The 19081-nt window shown below is 39.8% G+C and overlaps 1 protein-coding gene across 6 annotated transcripts in view; it reads left to right on the forward strand.

Moving 5' to 3' along the window:
• The window catches only part of LOC135090724 (SET and MYND domain-containing protein 4-like), a 67041-nt gene extending 51979 nt beyond the window's left edge, over nt 1-15062 (forward strand). For 4 of the 6 annotated variants that reach the window (XM_063987748.1, XM_063987753.1, XM_063987747.1 and 1 more), the window contains 12 exons: nt 5229-5560; nt 7403-7539; nt 7916-8117; nt 8416-8653; nt 9258-9480; nt 9807-9984; nt 10850-10873; nt 11225-11283; nt 11865-12010; nt 13021-13177; nt 13924-14100; nt 14563-15062. In XM_063987748.1, coding sequence (XP_063843818.1) covers nt 5229-5560; nt 7403-7539; nt 7916-8117; nt 8416-8653; nt 9258-9480; nt 9807-9984; nt 10850-10873; nt 11225-11283; nt 11865-12010; nt 13021-13177; nt 13924-14100; nt 14563-14772 — 2083 coding nt within the window. In that variant the 3' untranslated portion in view covers nt 14773-15062. The remainder of the gene's footprint in view (nt 1-5228; nt 5561-7402; nt 7540-7915; nt 8118-8415; nt 8654-9257; nt 9481-9806; nt 9985-10849; nt 10874-11224; nt 11284-11864; nt 12011-13020; nt 13178-13923; nt 14101-14562) is intronic. The other 2 variants (XM_063987749.1, XM_063987750.1) reach the window with 2 other exon arrangements.
• The last annotated feature ends 4019 nt before the right edge of the window (nt 15063-19081 follow it).

Consider the following 19081-nt stretch of genomic DNA (forward strand, 5'->3'; position numbering starts at 1 on the left):
CCTCCTCCTCCTCCTCCTCCTCCTCCTCCTCCTCCTCCTCCTCCTCCGGGGCACTTTTCCCTCCACATATTTCTCCTCTATCGCCCATTACCACCTACTCTTTCCCTCCCCTTCCTCCCTCCCCTCCAGTCTTCCTTCCCTTCCCTCCGCTTCGTATCCCTCCCTTATATCTTCTTCCCTACCTTCCTCTCTATTTTTCCTCCTTTTCCTATCTCTCTCTCTCTCTCTCTCTCTCTCTCTCTCTCTCTCTCTCTCTCTCTCTCTCTCTCTCTCTCTCTCTCTCTCTCTCTCTCTCCTTTTTTTTGCCAATTCCTAATTTTCTTTCTCCTCACCCTCCCTTTACCTCTTTCTTCTCCAAATCTTCCTTTCTCTCACCTTCTCTTCCTCCTCTTCCTCCTCCTCCAATTTTCTTTCTCCTTTGTTCTTTTTATCTCATTGGAAAAATTTAACTCTTATCCCTTATTTTTCATCATGAGAGAGAGAGAGAGAGAGAGAGAGAGAGAGAGAGAGAGAGAGAGAGAGAGAGGTTGCAAATAGATATCTAAAAGGGGAAAAACACTTAGTCGTTTTGTCCATTTATTTATTTATTTATTTATTTATTTATTTATTTATTTATTTCTATCGTTCTGTTCATAATCTACCGAACTTTTTTTGTATTTTTTTCCGTATTTTTGCCCCTTCTTATTTCTGTCCTTCTCCTCCTCCTCCTCCTCCTCCTCCTCCTCCTCCTCCTCCTCCTCCTCCTCCTCCTCCTCCTCCATTTTTTTTTCTTTCCTTTTCTTTTCTCAGCCCTCCCGTAACCCGCTTTCTAATCTTCCTTCTCCTTCCCTCTCTCTTTATTCGTCTTTCCTCCTCCTCCTCCTCCTCCTCCTCCTCCTCCTCCTCCATTCTAAGCTGTCATGTCTCCTGAATATTACGTAAGGTCTTGCCTCCTCCTCCTCCTCCTCCTCCTCCTCCTCCTCCTCCTCCTCCTCCCTGTCATGGCCCACACTAATAGCTATATATGTCTCTCTCTCTCTCTCTCTCTCTCTCTCTCTCTCTCTCTCTCTCTCTCTCTCTCTCTCTCTCTCTCTCTCACACATCCTGCCGTTTTTTCTCTCCTTCCTCTTTCGTTTTCTTTCTTTTAACTCCGCTTTTTCTCCTTTCCCTTCTTCCCTCCCCCCAACTCTCTCTCTCTCTCTCTCTCTCTCTCTCTCTCTCTCTCTCTCTCTCTCTCTCTCTCTCTCTCTCTCTCTCTCTCTCTCTCTCTCTCTCTCTCTCCATTTTCTTTTCTGTTGCTATTTTTTCCTCCTCTAACTTTTCTTCTCTTCTTTTTTTTTCTTCATTTTCCTTATTTGTTATTCTTTTTCTATATTTCCTTTTCTCATTCCCTTATTTCATGTTTTCCTCTTTTCTCTTTTCCTAAATTCCCCCTCCCTTTTTCTCCCTTCCCTTTCCTTCCCTCCTTTCTTTTCCTCAATTTCTCCTTTTCCCTCCCTTCACTTCTCCTGTCTTTCCTTTCCTTTTTCTCTTTCCTTTTCATTCCTTTCCTATTTTCCAGTTTTCCTTTTACTCACTTTTTTTCGTAATATATTTTCCTATAGTCTTTTTTTATTTTTTTTTCCTTTTTCAAACCATCTTTTTCTTCCTTATCCTTTTATTCCTTTCCCTCGTTTTCTTCACCTCAGTCTTATTACTTTTTTTCCTTCCCTTTCCATCTATTCCCATTTTTTTTTCTTATTACATTCTTCTTCCCCTCCCTTTTCTCTTCTCTTCCCTTCCCTTCCCTTCTCTCCCCAAATCCTGCATTTTTCCCCCTCCCCCCCTCCCCTCTCCCCTCACCAGGCCTTCCTCTGTTCTATATCCTCCCTCCCTCAATATGCTACCCGCCTCCCGCTCACCCAATCGGTCGCCGGGACACTGGGAGCTAACGGGTGATTGGCGAGTCCCATTATAAAAACCAAGCCAAGGGTATTTGGGTGATATAATCTTCGCGGAGTGTTTGGTTGGGTCATATTGATTCTCTCTCTCTCTCTCTCTCTCTCTCTCTCTCTCTCTCTCTCTCTCTCTCTCTCTCTCTCTCTCTCTCTCTCTCTCTCTCTCTCTCTCTCTCTCTCTTTTGTATATTTCAGCTCTGACTTCTAATTAGTCTCGCCAAGTTAAGTTATGAAGCCTTTAAAGATAACAGCAGTAGCAGCAGCAGCAGCAGTAGTAGTAGTAGTAGTAGTAGTAGTAGTAGTAGTAGTAGTAGTAGTTGTTGTTGTTGTTGTTGTTGTTGATGTATTCGTAACTGTACACAAAAACACCTATCATATCTATTCTTAACTTTATCTCAATCAACTGTAATAGTAGTGGTAGTAGTAGTAGTTGTAGTAGTAGTAGTAGTAGTAGTGGTGGTGGTAGTGGTGCTGGTGGTGGGGGCTCTAAATAGTAATAGTATTAATATGTACCGGTAGTAGTAGTAGTAGTAGTAGTAGTAGTAGTTAATTTTTTTGGCCATGCGTATACTGTACTTGTTTTTTTATGAGAGAGAGAGAGAGAGAGAGAGAGAGAGAGAGAGAGAGAGAGAGAGAGAGAGAGAGAGAGAGAGAGAGAGAGAGAGTTATTCTACTGACCACATCTATTCACTTACTTCCTGTTCTATTAACTTTGTGCTGCGGGCGAGAGAGAGAGAGAGAGAGAGAGAGAGAGAGAGAGAGAGAGAGGAGAGAGAGAGAGAGAGAGAGAGAGAGAGAGAGAGACCACTGGTTACAATGGACGTTTCCTCATTACACCCTCCTTGCGCTCTCTCTCTCTCTCTCTCTCTCTCTCTCTCTCTCTCTCTCTCTCTCTCTCTCTCTCTTGCAAGTGTAGTAGTTGATCATAGTAGCAGTAGCAATGGTAGTAGCAGTAGCAGTACTGTACTAGTAGTAGCAGTAGTAGCAATAGTAGTAGCAATAATTATAGTAGCAGTAGTAGCAGTAGTAGTAGTAGTAGTAGCAGCAGGATGAAGGTGTCTAGGAAGGAGGATTGATCAAAAGCAGCTTTAGACGTGTCCCTTCCTTCCCTTCCCTTCCCTTCCTCCTCCTCCTCCTCCTCCTCCTCCTCCTCCTCCTCCTCCTCCTCCTCCTCCTCCTCCTCCTTCTCCTCCTCCTCCTCCTCCCCCTCCCCCTCCCCTCTTTTGTGCCCACATAAGGGTAAGGCCTCGGGCATTCCCTTTATTTTGTGTGTGTGTGTGTGTGTGTGTGTGTGTGTGTAATAATAATAATAATAATAATAATAAACGGTTTATTCTTTAGGCAGTCAACAAACTGAAAATGTACATTGGGGGGTGGGGAAATACTTGACATTAATCCTAAAGGTAAGTCAAATCTAGAAGAGACTATTGATTGATTGGCTCGCACCATGGTGGGAATCGCACTGAGTCTGTCTGTACCGGTCCGTACGTGGCGCCTTTAGGGGCGTTATCTTATTGTGGTGTCTGGTGGCACGGGTAGGGCGAGGCGCGTCAGGCGGCAGCATGTTTCTGAGACGTGGATGATTCAGAAGTCCCCTTCCAAACTTCTCCAGAGCCTCACTGTACCTGGTGGATAGTCTGAATAGCTTCAGGGTGTTCAGGGCTTCTTCATAGGTGGTGTATGCAGGGCCAAGGATGACCCTGCACGCCCTTTTCTGCACACTCCAACTGTAGCTGTTGAGTTTGTGTGAGGGAGGAGGACCACGCTGGGGAGGCGTACATGAGTTTGGGGAGGATGAAAGTAAGATACACCCCCCTTAACTCATCTGTCGGTGTCCCCAGCGACCTGAGTCTGCGCAGCATGTACAGCCTGTAGGTAGCTGTTCTTATGGTGCTGGCGACATGCTGCTTCCAGGTCAGCTGGTCGTCCACCGTGACTCCGAGGAGCTTGGCACATCGGACCACCTGGAGGGGGTGAGGGCCCACTGAGAGCTGGGGAGGGGGCACTGGTACAGAGGAGGTACAGAAATGCATCACCACAGTTTTGTTGTGGTTGATGGTCATCCTGCTCTCCTCCGTCCACGTCTGGCAGCCGCTCCAGGATCGCTTGCAGTGGCGAGTAGTCCGGGTTCTTGGTGGAAACTGGGACGCCCACGGTGCAGTCGTCCACATACTTCCAGCGATGGGGGGTGTCAGTGTGTGTGTGTGTGTGTGTGTGTGTGTGTGTGTGTTCCCTCATATAGCGTGTTTTGTTTAAGTATTTCATTTCCCACACTCTCTCTCTCTCTCTCTCCTCTCTCTCTCCTCTCTCTCTCTCTCTCTCTCTCTCTCTCTCTCTCTCTCTCTCTCTCTCTCGTGACGTCAGGAGGCTCCCTAGGTGGTGATGGTGACGATGGTTATGTCAGATGCTATTTTCGGAAGACCCTCGGCTTTCCTCCTCCTCCTCTTCCTCCTCCTCTCTTCCGCCTCGCGATCTAGCTTCCTATACGGTTCGTAATAATTTATGTCTTGCGAGCGAATGAGATAAACAAACAAGAATTATGTAATGATGATGATGATGATGATGATGATGATGATGAGAAAGAATTAAAAAAAAAACATTAGCAGTGTAAAGTTGAGAGAGAGAGAGAGAGAGAGAGAGAGAGAGAGAGAGAGAGAGAGAGAGAGAGAATGACGTAAATTTCACCAAGAGGCGACAAATTTATGTGCAGCCTTTGTAAACTAACCTCCCTTAGCGGCAGAGTTGAGGCTTAATGGGGAGGAAGAAAACGGGAGAGGTGTGGGACGGTAACTTAAATAAGAGTGGGAGAGGTAAGGAAGGGAGAAGCAGAGAGAGAGAGAGAGAGAGAGAGTAATAAGGATGAAATGAGATAACTATGGTGATAATGGTGGTAGGAAGGGATGGAAGGAAAGGAGAAAAGAGATAGAGGGAGGTGAAGGAGATAATGGAGGGGAGCTTATTGATGTAAAGTAGTAAATGAGGAGGAAGAAAAGGGAAAAAGAGAAGAAAAGGAATGATGTGGTAGAAGGGAAAAGGAGGAAATATTTGAAAAGAAGGAAAAGGAAAAGGCAAGAGAGGGTATAAAAGGGAAGAAAGAAAAACAAAAAAACGTGACTGATATATTTTAAAGTGAAAACAAACACTAAGCAAATTTAATGGTGAGTTATGTATTTATGTAACGTCTCAGTCTTCATATAGTGAAATATGTTACACACACACACCACACACGTTTTCCATCTTCATCTTACACACATTCCCGCAGCAATCCACCAGTTCCTCAGCTCACCACATTCTCTGTCTCTTCCCCTGCAGGTCGAAGAAGATGGTTGAGGACAAGGATCGCCCGGGGTTCTTTAAGGATTACCATAGGGCAGTTCGTAAGGCCATATCCAACGACCAGTTTAATGAGTTCTCCAAGCTGAAGACCAACGATGACAGGATTAGGTTTTGCTTCTCCCTGCCGGCCATCCATGATATTGATATTAAGCCATACTTCAGAGGCAAATCAGAGAAAGAGGCGCTTGAAAAGAAGGAGGCAGGAAATAAGTGTTTTGGGCGCAAGAATAATTTGGAGGCGCTAAGGTTGTACAGCCAGGCGGTGGTTAAGGCTCCGGTGCCCTCGGGTAAATATTGGAAGTTAATCAGTTGAGTGGCATCCTCCTCCTGATAAGTCCCTTAATCCTCACACACACACACACACACACGCACACACACACAACTACAAGAAGTCACAGCAATAAGCTTAATGAGAGATAAGGAAATACAGGAGGAAATACAGCTTTTCAAATAGAGTAGTTGATCATTATAATGAATTACCAAAGGAAGTAATATATACAAACAATATATATAAATCTTAAGAAAGTATGATCATTTGTTATTTTAAAAATGTGACAATATTTAGCTTGATCCAATCCTGTAAGAATGTAAACAGGTAAATACACACACATAATTTATATAAAAAGTTAAGCTTACACTGAAAAATATAATTGATATCTGGAATAGACTAGAAGAGGTGATGAAGACAAGAAATGTACATTACCTTAAAGACAAAACAGATCACTATAGATACCTTGCAGAGACAGGACCACACAATACACATAGCTACATACCACAACTAGGTGAACAGGTTACATAATTATGCTACCTTACCTTACCTGCAATGGCCTCTACAAAACCTTGGTCCTCACTAACCTTGCAGCACCCATCAAGAGCCTCAGTGCTAGACAGACTCAGTTCTTAACACTCACATCCTTACCTCCAGCACTCTTTACACACACACACTTGAAATCACCCTCTATTACCCATTTCACAGATCAGCATTCTCACACAGCAAGACATCCATACAGAGACTCCTCTCCTCCCCCTCACAAGTGAACCAAAAGGAAAATGTTCATTGATTCCTGGGACTGCCAAGAGTTTTCTGCAAGGAGGCAGACACATACTTTGGAGATGTTTTGTATAATGTTCTTCATGTGTTTTATTATGTTTGATGGTAGATATCAGAAAAGAAGGAAAAAGTACCATGGAAAACATCTTCTCTCTCTCTCTCTCTCTCTCCTCTCTCTCTCTTCTCTCTCTCTCTCTCTCTCTCTCTCTCTCTCTCTCTCTCTCCCTCTCTTCTCTCTCTCCTCTCTCTCTCCTCTCTCTCTCTCTCTCTCTAAGTCAGTTATCTTTTCTCTTCCAATTCTCAGTACATACTGTAGATAACTCTATCTCCTGTACATGATGTAACACAATGAAGTCTGTACTGTTAGTTACAGTAAGTTGTAGGCAGGAGCAGCACCTGGCCTCCTGCATCATCTGGACTGGCTCACACACCTAGATTGGCTCCTATTTTTCAGGAATGCTGTGTGATTTAATTTGCACAATTACTTTTCTCTACTCTTCCATTATTTATTCTTTATTGTTACATTTCTGGGGTTAGTCATATTCAAAGAGGCTCTGTCCACACATTTTTAATTACCTCTATCATAAGCAATTTATTCTATTTAATCTGTATGCCACTTCAGAATTTCCCTAACAGTGAAATGTTCAGATAAGCAATCATATTCCTAGTGTAAGAATGTAAATGTAGAAGAGAGACATGGCATCTTACCTTTTCTCTCACTTGTAGTCTACTTTTACAACATTGAGGGGACTACAGTGGTACTATTCCTCTTTACTAATAAAAAGACATTTTTGTTGTTTATATGAAGTAATCATCCTGTCTGTTTTATTAGTGTAGAAGTAACACTCCATCAGTTCAGCAATCCTCCCTAATCTCATTCTCTGAAACTGTAGTACTTATTATTAATTCTGATTTGCCCCAAAACATAATAGCCCTCCAGTCCTTGCAAGAATTCCACTTTTAATTTTTAAAATACATGAGGTATATGTGCCAATAATCACTGTCGAAACCAAGAATAGAAAGTGTTATCAGAAGTGACGCACAAACAAATGCTTGGCCACACCTCCTTCATCTCTGTGCCACTCCTGCATCTCCACAGAAGAAAGTGCTGACCCTAAGAAGATGACAATGTATGCTATTTGTCTGGCCAACCGCTCCGCCGCCCTGTACCACCTGCGAGAGTACCACTACTGTGTGAAGGACATTGATGAGGCGCTGGAGCATCATTACCCCAAGGTGAAGTGCAGACAGACATGAGGATGCTTATAAATGAGAAATTACAACAAATTATTTAAAAGAGAAAGGGTGTTTGAATTATCAGTCATGCATCACAACTAGAATCACAAGTGAAGTGTACCACATATTGATTGGTCAGCTAAAATATGACATGATGAGTGGCTGTTTGATTAGGTGTCCTTATTTACAATAGAATATGAAAAAGCTGTATAACTCACTTCAGTAATTCTTCTTCTCAAGAGCTGCATGCAAACAGGTAAATGGTTTTCTCCTCTCACTAAGAGAGGGTACTGTGACAGATCTATTTGTCACAGTATCAGAATGTCAGCACTGCCTTACCTTGGGCCAGTGACCTCTTACTTCATGCCTCACACAGGAACTCAAGTACAAGTTGTACAAAAGGAAGGCACGTCTCCTATCCCACATGAAGCAGCATGTGGAGGCTCGAGACGCCTACCGGCAAGCCCTCAAGTGGCTTGACTGGGCCAAGATGGAGCGGGAGAAGAGGATTGAACACCAGACAGATATACAAAAGTGGCTCAAGATGTATGAGACAGGGAAGGTTGTTAAGAACTGGGGTGAGTCATCCTTGACATGGTGTGTGTGTGTGTGTGTGTGTGTGTGTGTGTGTATGTGTAGTGTCATAAAGATTACAGAGGCCAGTGGTGATACTATGATAGATTGGGTGAAGGACTCATGCAAGCTGGGCAATTGAAGAAAGAATCCATGAAAAGAAAGGGAAGGTATTTCTCATGAAAACTTATATTCAGAATTCCATCAGTGTTTTCTGAATCTTGAATACTAAACAACAAAAAATGCTGAAGATAGGAAGCTGTGAAATAATTATGGTAACTAACAACACACTTTTATTTCCAGACATCCCAGAGTGTTATATTGAACATCCCCCGGTAATCCCAGAGTTAACTGGTGGCAGAAATGAGCGATTCTTGTCTGCAAGCAAGAAGATTGACATCCACTATGACAACAACATGGGCCGATATGCTGTGGCAAGTGAGGACATAGAGCCTGGGGATGTGCTGGTCACTGAGCAGCCTTTTGCTTCTGTCCTGAACAGGGAGGAGTTTGGAAGTCACTGCCAAAAATGCTTCAAAACGTGAGTGTTTGGTTCCTGGTGGTGGCGACTGTGCTGGGCAAATGGTGTGCAGGAGGGTAGTCAAAGGGATCCGATCCTGGTCACACATGAATGAATCTTTCATGATAACAATCAAATTTAAACCTGCAAGTGTTCATACAATTGATGAATGGTATGGTCAGTTTGGGAAAAAAAAAAGCCCTTAATTAAAATGTAGATATGTGAATGCCTCTCATGTCTCAGAATCTCTCACCTTCAGATCAATTTCTCAACACTTATATGAATGTCCCAAGGGAAGCAGTATACCTGCTGTCATATCATAAGGAATGATTTTGTTTTATTATTTATTTATTTAGTTTTTATGTTAGTAAGATAACATAGCAGTGTTGTAGTGTGCAATGAACTACAAAATACAATTGCTACTGATTTACAATGTAGAATCATCTTCACTCCATGCAGAATTGTACTCTTCTCATTGCCGTTACCACCATTCTTCATTCTCTGAGATAGCTGTGGCAGTGAACTTGGAAGCATTTTTCATTATACACCATTTAACATAGTCCCAGATTATTTTCACCTCAGTGTAGATGATTGCAAGCACCTGAATTGTGCTCTGTGTCCACAGGACCAAGGCACCAATACCTTGCAAAAAATGCTCTTCAGTTCTCTTCTGCTCAGTGGAATGTCGGCAGAGTTCTTACTTCCATACCATTGAGTGTCCTATCCTGGATCTCCTGGTGGGGTCAGGCATGTCCATCAACTGCTTCCTTGCCCTCCGCCTTGTGACACAAAAGCCAGTGTCTTACTTCCTGGACATGAAAGAAAAACTCAATGAAGAGGATCTCAAGGTGAGTTGTGGGACTTGCCACTTTGTAAATGTTTCAGACTTTCTAGGTTTGCATTTTGTTTATAATGATTGTTGTGTTGAAGGTTGAATTTTTTCAAGAAATCAAATATGTGCTTTTGTTTTTGTTGATATTCAATGAATGCGAGCAGTAATATTGATGACACCTGCGAGCAAAGTCTTAAAACACTAATGAAAAGAGTGATTAGAATAAATTTTTAAAGATTAGGATAATAAAGGTAATGATAGTAGTGATGATTAAGAAAAAGCATTATGGTAACAAGAAGGGAAATCAGAACAAAACACATGTATCCACCTACCTCTCAACAGGAAATCACCAACAACAAGGAGGTGTACGACCCCAGCGACTTCATGCGCCTGTACAACCTGGTGTGTCACTCTCAGTTCCGCACCGCAGAGGATCTCTTCCATCGCTGCGTCATGATTGTCTTCCTCATCAAGGCACTGAAGAAGACCAAGTACTTTGATGGCAAGGGTTCCAGCTCAGGTGAGTGTGCCGTCAGGTCACTGTTGTCACTAGTGCTACTCTCTCACTGCTTTGGCTTCTCTAGTCTAAAAGAATGGTTTGATACAAGGTTAGAATATAATTTCAGAAGATATCCTGGACACCAAAAGAAGTGATTGATTAGTTCTAACATTTAAATGCCTGCAATTTGTTTTATTTGCTTGGTAAAATTTTCTAGGGTTACTCAAATAAAAATGTGTCATTCTACAGGTATGATTAACAGTTGAAAGGTTGTATCATACATGATACCATTTCTATTTTTCATTATTATCAAATAGATTTTGTGCACTGATTATATTATGCAATGGATACTGTATATTGTTAGAATTGTTTATTGAGCATTGGACATCAGTCACATCAGATCACACTTTGTCATGTGATAATTGTCATGTGTTTGGTGGCACCAGAAGGAAGAAGAAAAAAATATATAGTAATAATAATAATAAGAAGAAGAAGAAGAAAAAAAAAAAAAAGAAGAAGAAGAATGTGTAATAGAATTGATTGAGGACATCTTACCAGCTTGCTATTCGGGCAGTTTTCAAAATAGTATATGAATACATGTAACAGTTAAATGTCCACATACTGTTACATGCATGCATTCCTAACATTTACTAGTTGCTCCCCAGTCCTAAAGAGATGTGAACCTTTAATGTGCATGTCCTCCCATCAATATATACTAAAGAGGTCAGATTTTATTTTTTTTTATTCTTCTCAAAATAAAACCATAGCCAAGTGTACATAACTGGATTTTATCACAGAATGTACTTTATAATTATTTATTACATATCTCCATTCCTCATTAGAATCTGTAGAAAATAATTATCTCTGCCTTCTCTTTTTGCCAAAGCTTATCCCTTGTTCAAGGATAAAGGTGGGTGATGGATTCCTTATGTTTGCTCCATAAAATAATGTGTTCAAACATATATACTTTTTATAAAGTAATGTTAACTGTAAGTGAATGCATTACATATTATTAATTTTTTTTTTTATCATCTTATAATTCAACCTGAAAATATTAAGTAAGAAAAAATTAAAATTGTAATTTGTAAGAAGCAATTTATGTATTTTATGAATACATAAATTGCTTCTTACAAATTACAGTTTAAAGTTTTTCTCACTTAATATTTTCAGATTGAATTACAAAATTATTTAAAAAAAAAAAGTTCCTTTTAATAATATGTAATTTCACTTTCATTCATCAATATGATTATTTTTCTTACAGGTGATAAAATCAATGATGTGGAGCTGTTCATTGGAAGCCTCCTGTTGCGCTTCCTTCAGGTAGGTCAAAATAACAAAAAGAATTAGATTAGACAAAGAGTTTCAGAAGGAAAGTCATATGAACCTCCTTCATGAGTGAGTGTACTGAGTGAGAAATTAAACATGAAGGAGGTGTGGTGGTGGAGGAGTTAGTTGACAGAGCAGAGCAAGGAACATTATTATTGTTTGAGCATGTAAAGGGAATGGAAGAGAATGCCTGGATCAGGTATAAGGATAATGAAAAGGTCACACATAATTACTGAAACACAACTGAGCCATTTAAAAGAAGTTAGTTGAAGAGCCTCATTCATGTCATGATGAAGGTAGAGGATGGTCACCTTCTCTGTTCATCATCTGCCAAACCCCACTCATTACTCATTCATTTTCCCTCTTCACATCACAGGATTCCATGATAGCATTCCAACCATGAAATTACTCTATCATTCATTTTTCAGAAATACAGCATGTTAAGTTATGTTAGGTTTGGTTATTTAGGTGGCATAAATAAGGAGGAAATGTCTGCATGGGAGAAATGTCCATGAGAGAATAAACCCATGAAAAAAAAATATCCATCATTCATAACATTGCATATTTCCTCCCAGATAGTGCAATTCAATGCTCATGAAGTATCTGAGTTCTATCTGATGAGCCCAAGGAGTTTGGATGGCTCTAAAAATGAAACTCTGGGAGCTGCCATCTACCCAACCCTGGCTCTCTTCAACCACTCTTGTCACTCAGCCCAAGTCAGGTGAGACCTGTGACAGAATGAATCGGTAAATAGGAGAAAAAGTGATCCACCTAAAATTATGTTTATAGTTGTTGTGTTTTGTCACTCATTTATTATTAGTTGTTTTTATTATTATTATTATTATTATTATTATTATTATTATTATTATTATTATTATTATTACCTATATGTGTACATTTTCATTACCTCAGTAATCTTGTATATTTTTTGTTAGGAATACATCAGATCATCATCAGATCTGCCAAATACACATATTCAAGTTCACAATCATGCTTGACCATATTGAATTGTGATTTGAATTTCACAGTTTATACCATTTACTATTTTGATTTCTAAAATGACATGAAACCTGATGAAAATCTCTCTTCAGGTGGTCTTATATATTTTGGGTAGAATGGAAAGCTAGTGTATAACTCAAAGACAAATATTAAGTCAAGCACTGTATATTCATATTTATTTTGCTGTCTTCTGATTTGATGACCACTTCAATGTTATTCTGTGTACTGTATACTAGGCAGAAATAAAAGTGGTATAGAACTCATAGTTCAGTGATTAACACAAAATTAAGTGTATATACTGGATTTTTTAGCTCATTATGATTTGATTTCCACCACTTTCATAATGATGATATTGAATTTATAATAAGTTACTTTATACATACATACTTACATACATACATACATACACACATACATACATACATACGTACATATATATATATATACCAAAGCTGTCTCCCCAAAGATGGGATAGCCAAGACAAGGCACACAACCTCCACATTCTCATTCATTCACACCATTCTCTTAGGCCCTTCATCCCTGACAGAGAAGAGAAATTACTCCAGCCCTCACTATATGGGGATCATTGTTTAAGTATTTAGTTCCCCAGTGGTGGGCCCAAACTGTCTTTGGTGTCAGGACTGGGATTAATTATGGTGGTGGTATTTATGTACATAACAGCAGAAGATTTATTTTAAAGATTTATTTAAGATCTATATTGTATGCTTACAGATATTTCAGCGGCCAACAGGTGATCACCAAGGCAATCAGAAATATTCGTAAGGGAGAAATAGTACCAGAAAACTATGGGCAGTCCTTCCCTTCTAAGAACAAGATCCAGAGGAAGGCTGAGCTTGCTGACAGATACTGGTTTGAATGCAACTGTGAGGTGAGTGAAGCAAACCTCATAATTCATCACTTGCAAAAAAGTATAAGAATCTTGAAATGGGATAACCAAGACAAGGCAATCTTGAAATGAGTCCCCTTGGGTGGTCCATGAAAACACTGAGAAATTGATAAATCCTTAGCCATGAGAAGCATTAGCTGTAAACACTTCACTGAGAAACTGATCTGAAGGTGGGAATTTTTATCCATGAAAGCCATTAGGTGGAGAATGAACCACTGACCAGGAGAACAAGCCAGCACCTTGCATGTCAGGACCACAACATTTGCCAGGTCCCAAGATAATTTTGGTGGCCTTTGTACTCTTTGTACTCCTTACATTTCTATTGTGATATAAAAGACATAATAACTATGGGTCATTGTTATCTGGATCACAGTAGCATATATTTATAATAGTTATATGATTTTTGAAACTTAGAAATATCAGGTATAAATACGGGAAATCTACCAAATGCACAAGACATAAAAAAAAAAAAAAAAAAAAAACAGCTAATAATTTTAAGAAAATTCTTGTGATAAATGTAAAATAATTAATGAAAATATTGAGTTAATTTTTCCATCACACCACAACCAGCTGTTCTTGATAACATGTGAGAAACCCTTAGAATCATCTGACCTCACTCTGGTTCCATGTTTTTCCTGTGACTATTTCATGCTTTCAAACTCAGATAACAAGGTAATCAGTTATACAGACAACCAGCCCTTTTCTTAATAACCTTACTGCTCTTCCAGGCTTGTCAGAATGATTGGCCCATGTACAAGGATATGGATACCTCTACCATGCGTTTCAAGTGTCACAAATGTCATGGTCCTCTGAATGTGAACACAGAGCAACTCCTTAATCCGTTCATCAAGTGTGAGAAGTGTGGCGATCAGACTAACATTCTCTCCACACTGAAGAACCTGCAGGTGAGGATTCATTTATTCACATAGAGAGAGAGAGAGAGAGAGAGAGAGAGAGAGAGAGAGAGAGAGAGAGAGAGAGAGAGAGAGAGAGAGAGAGAGAGAGAGAGAGAGAGAGAGAGGTGGGAGACATAATTACAGCATACAAACTGGTGGATGAAATGGAGGAGCTAGACAGACAACCTATTGTGTTGGAGAAGAGAACTCAGATGTGTGAGGAGACATTATAAAAAGTGAGAAAAGAAAAGTTAAAAAAACATTCCATGTAGAGTGTGAAAGTATATACCTTGGTGTGTTAGATGATGTTTTTTTTGTGAGGAAGTACAGATATGTAAGTTTAGCATAGCTTTTAGGATGAATGTGCCAGTAGCAGGAATGTGTGGGATAGTTCTGGGGAAGAGAAAAGTTATGACAAATAAATAGACAAGCAAATGATGTATTCAATATTACTTTTGCTCTCATTTGCAGAACACAGAGCAGACTTTCAAGGGTGCATGTAAGGAGATGGAAACCTATAACCTAGAAAAGGCTGAGGCACTTTTGATTGAGAACTTGAAGCAGTTGGAGGCATGTCTGTACCCACCTTACAGGGACTACCATCTCACCCAGGAAGCCTACATGAAAGTGTGTCTCTGTCAAGGAAATATCAGGATCAAGCAGCCCAAGACAGAGGAGTAGGTTGTTCAAGGCAGAATAGAGAGCCAGCATTTGAGTCTGTTGATAGATATACAATTTTTATTTGGTACATTGATTTAATGTTGTAGTTTCTGTAAAATGGTAGTGTTTATAGCTCAGCTCTGATGAGCATATATACAATCCCGTAATATTTATTTTGATGCTTTGTATGATGTATGCTGTTCAGATTATATAATGCTGTGCTATATAAGGTTCAGATGATTTGTGTGTGTGTGTGTGTGTGTGTGTGTGTGTGTGTGTGTGTGTGTGTGTGTGTGTGTGTGTGTAAGTGTTGGGGGGTTTGGTTGACATGCCAGCAAGGTCTGTTGAGTGTTTCATTGAATGATTCATTGCTGCAGTTTTTCTGTTACTTTTGTATCTCACTGAAACATTCTTCTGCTGCTTAAAGATTTGATTGAAGTTAAGCAGTGCACACAAGGCAGCTGTCTCTGTAGAGGAGCCTTGCTTACTGTCTGTCTCGTGCACTTGTTGAATGTTTCCTCAAGATAGGTCTTTATAGATGCAAAATTGATTACCTGACTTCAGCTTTAAAACCATGAGTACAGAGCTATTTATGCCATTAGGCATTTTGCTTCTTTTGGAATCCTAAGCTGTTATGTACTTGTAAATTCCATGAAATTCTTCAATCTTAATCTTCTGCTAATGACATACAGAAGATGGCATTCTTCTCAGATTTCTGTTTAACTAACACTTGCACTTATATAGTTGTTCTGTATTCCATCCAGAGTTTACTTGATATTTAACTGCTGCATTATATGAGATAGTATACTATTTTGAAGATTACTACAGCATATTTGTAACAAATAGCTGCAGGAGTTTTATCCTGTATATGAATCAGGGAATATCAAGCACTAACATCCACCTCAGAGAATGTGAGTGTATTTGTCAGTGTGTATATTAATAAGCAGACCCTTGTGAATAGACTGATGGGTGTTCTATATCATTACACTGTACTCCATATGTATCAATACATTCTGTCATCCATTTCAGTGACACATGTAGTGACCCATTGCAGAGCCCTTATGTTCTGTTATGTTGATGAGTATTGTTATGATCAACCTTGAGAAACACTGGACTTGGCTTGTTCATAGTCAAGGTTCATAGTCACTGAGGTGTAGCTGCTGCCATATATATTCAGACATTGTCTCTCCTTTTGGGATAAATTTCATTCTTGTTTGTAAATACTGAATAAATCCCTTATAGTTATTGTTATTAATTATATATATATATATATATATATATATATATATATATATATATATATATATATATATATATATATATATATATATATATATATATATATATATATATATATATATATATATATATATACGAGATGTGTCATTAAAGTTCCAGGACTGGTGCCACACAAGTTTTATTTCACATCCAGGCTACAAACTATAGGTTATCTCCTTCGAAGTAATCCCCCTGGCACCGCATGCACTTGTCCATCCTTCTCTGCCAGGCTTGCATGCACTGCTGGAAGGATTCTTGCGGGATGCTCCTCAGCTCCGTCGTCACGGCCTTTTTGATGTCGTCCGCATCATCAAAACGGGTCCCCTTCATGACCTCCTTGAGCTTGGGGAAGAGGAAGAAGTCGCACGGAGCGAGGTCAGGTGAGTAGGGCGGTTGCTCCAGCACGGCGATGTTCTTCTTGGCCAAGAACTCTCTGATGCTCAGGGCATTGTGAGCAGGCGCATTGTCGTGGTGAAGCAGCCACGAGTTGCCCTGCCACAACTCCCGCCTCTTCTCGCGCACTGCACGAAGCAGACGCCGCAGTACTTCTTTGTACACATGTTGGTTGACTGTCTGGCCCTGTGGCAAGAACTCGCAGTGGACGATGCCCCTCACATCGAAGAAAGCGATCAACATGACCTTGAAGCTGGACCTGGACTGCCTTGCTTTCTTCGGCCGTGGCGACGCCGGACTCTTCCATTGAAGGCTCTGGCGTTTGGTCTCCGGGTCGTACTCAAATACCCAGGACTCATCGCCGGTGATGACTCTCCTGAGCAAGTCTGGTTCAGTTTCCAGACGCTCGAGGATGTCCTGACACACCTGCATGCGTCGTCCCTTCTGGTCATCGTTCAGGAGTCTCGGCACCATCTTCGCACAGACTTTCCGCATGCCCAGATCTTCAGTGATAATCTTCCACACGCTGTTGTGGTTCATGCCAAGCTCATCTGCGATCTTTCGAACAGTCAACCGACGATCGTCACGCACCATCTGCTTGACACGCTCAACATTGGCCTCATTCCTGCTCGTTGAGGGTCTTCCACTCCTGGGATCATCTTCCACGTCCTCCCGGCCCTCTTTGAACCTCTTGCACCACTCAAAAACACGTGAGCGTGACATTGTCTCATCCCCGTACACTTTTTGCAGCATACCCAGTGCTTCTGACGGCGTTTTCCCCAACTGCACCAAAAACTTCAAGTTTGTTCGCTGTTCAGCGCTCATTGTTAAACGACCTGCAACAGAGGACATGATTTTAAAAGCACGTAAGAAAAAGATTAGTGACTGTAGAGGGTTGGGAGCGCAGTTGTATACTCCAGAAGGATTACTTTGAAGGGGAAATATGGTGGTTTGTGGCTTGGGTTTGAAATTCATCTTTTAGGACACCAGTCCTGGAACTTTAATGACATACCTCGTATATATATATATATATATATATATATATATATATATATATATATATATATATATATATATATATATATATATATATATATATATATATATATATATATATATATATATATATATATATATATATATATATATATATATATATATATATATATATATATATATATATATATATATATATATATATAATCTTAGTGTATTAGTAAAGAAAATCATGTGGCATAGCTGTGTAATGAATTAAATATTGACTTTGTCTTGAGGATTGCCCTCCTCTTATCCATCATAGGCAGTAGGGATTGACCCAGACACCAAGTGCTCACAGCCATGTGTGTAGTAAAATCCTGTCCATGTGTCTGTTATGAAAGGAGAATCAAAATGCTACTAATGTTGTGTTAACCAGTGAGTTCATATAGTATGCTTGAGCCTTTGTGGGTGAGTCAGTAGAATTTTAAAGCTTGCATGCTTACTTCAGGTAAGAATGGAGTTCTTCTTAGCCTACAAGAATGCTTTAATATATTGCAGTGTGTGCCATATGATGCTCAGTATGAGCCCTCATTATATGAATCATAAGTGTGAGGAGCATTTCATTTTTTGTTGGTTTGAATAAGAACAGTAGAATTTTTAGGCATGTATATTAAATAGTTTTATTAAGGTTGGTGTTTTTACAACACTAATGATAAAGGGAGATGTTCAGCTTGAGGGCTGAGATCTTTGAGGACAACAGGGGGAATACTTTACACAGTTCCTTATTACAGACTCACTATCTTAGTCAAAAAGTGTTTAGTGCCAAATGTGTATGCTTCACTCAAATGAGTTTTTGTGATGAAAGATATTTGAAAAGAGTTACTCAACAACTCCTGGGGATGGAACCATACTTTTTTTGCTTTGCTGTAAGGACAAGAGGGTTAAAGCTATAAAATCATACCAACAAGAATGAGGCAAGCATAGTTCTGTCCAGAGGCTGAGATGTTTGTGTCCACCACATTATATGACTAGCAAGTTTGTGTCACCATGGTGGTGGTAGAAAGTAGTGTATGCAAAAAGAATTTTGTAATTACAATGCACAGTAAAGCCTCACTTCATGCAGATCAACAAAAAAAAAGTTATGTGATTTAATGCCAGACCTTTGACCGTCCTGTTCTCAGTAGGCCACCTTGACAGCATCCACAACACCAGTCTAACTTGCTGAGTATCCTGGCATTAATTAACAGCTAATGTACTGGCTTACATCTTCACATCCTATCTTAAACAGGACTTATTCTTAATTTTATAATTTTAATAATGCTATGTGTGACTTTTTTACAAAGCATTTGTTTTTCCAATTCTGATATAACATTATACGAGGATCTGCCTGATTTTGAGCTGACAGTTGTGGTGCTTCTTGTCTCATCCTTATACAAAAATTGTGTAGAACATTAGTGGTTAAGCAGTCCAGTGATGTTACCATCCTGGATCTTTAGCATAGTAGAAAAACTTATTGAATAGATATGGAACTTTGGTTTTCTAAAAATTTTAATAGGAGTTTCTGTAGTAAATATTATGTAACTTTTTGTATACAACTTTAAGTAAACCAATATAATACTTGTTAGGAAGTCATCATTTTACAGTATTGTTCAACCAGTGAAGGCATTGTTGATAAAGTGAG

Source organism: Scylla paramamosain, chromosome 35 (assembly GCF_035594125.1).
Source record: "Scylla paramamosain isolate STU-SP2022 chromosome 35, ASM3559412v1, whole genome shotgun sequence".
Lineage (NCBI taxonomy): Eukaryota > Metazoa > Arthropoda > Malacostraca > Decapoda > Portunidae > Scylla > Scylla paramamosain.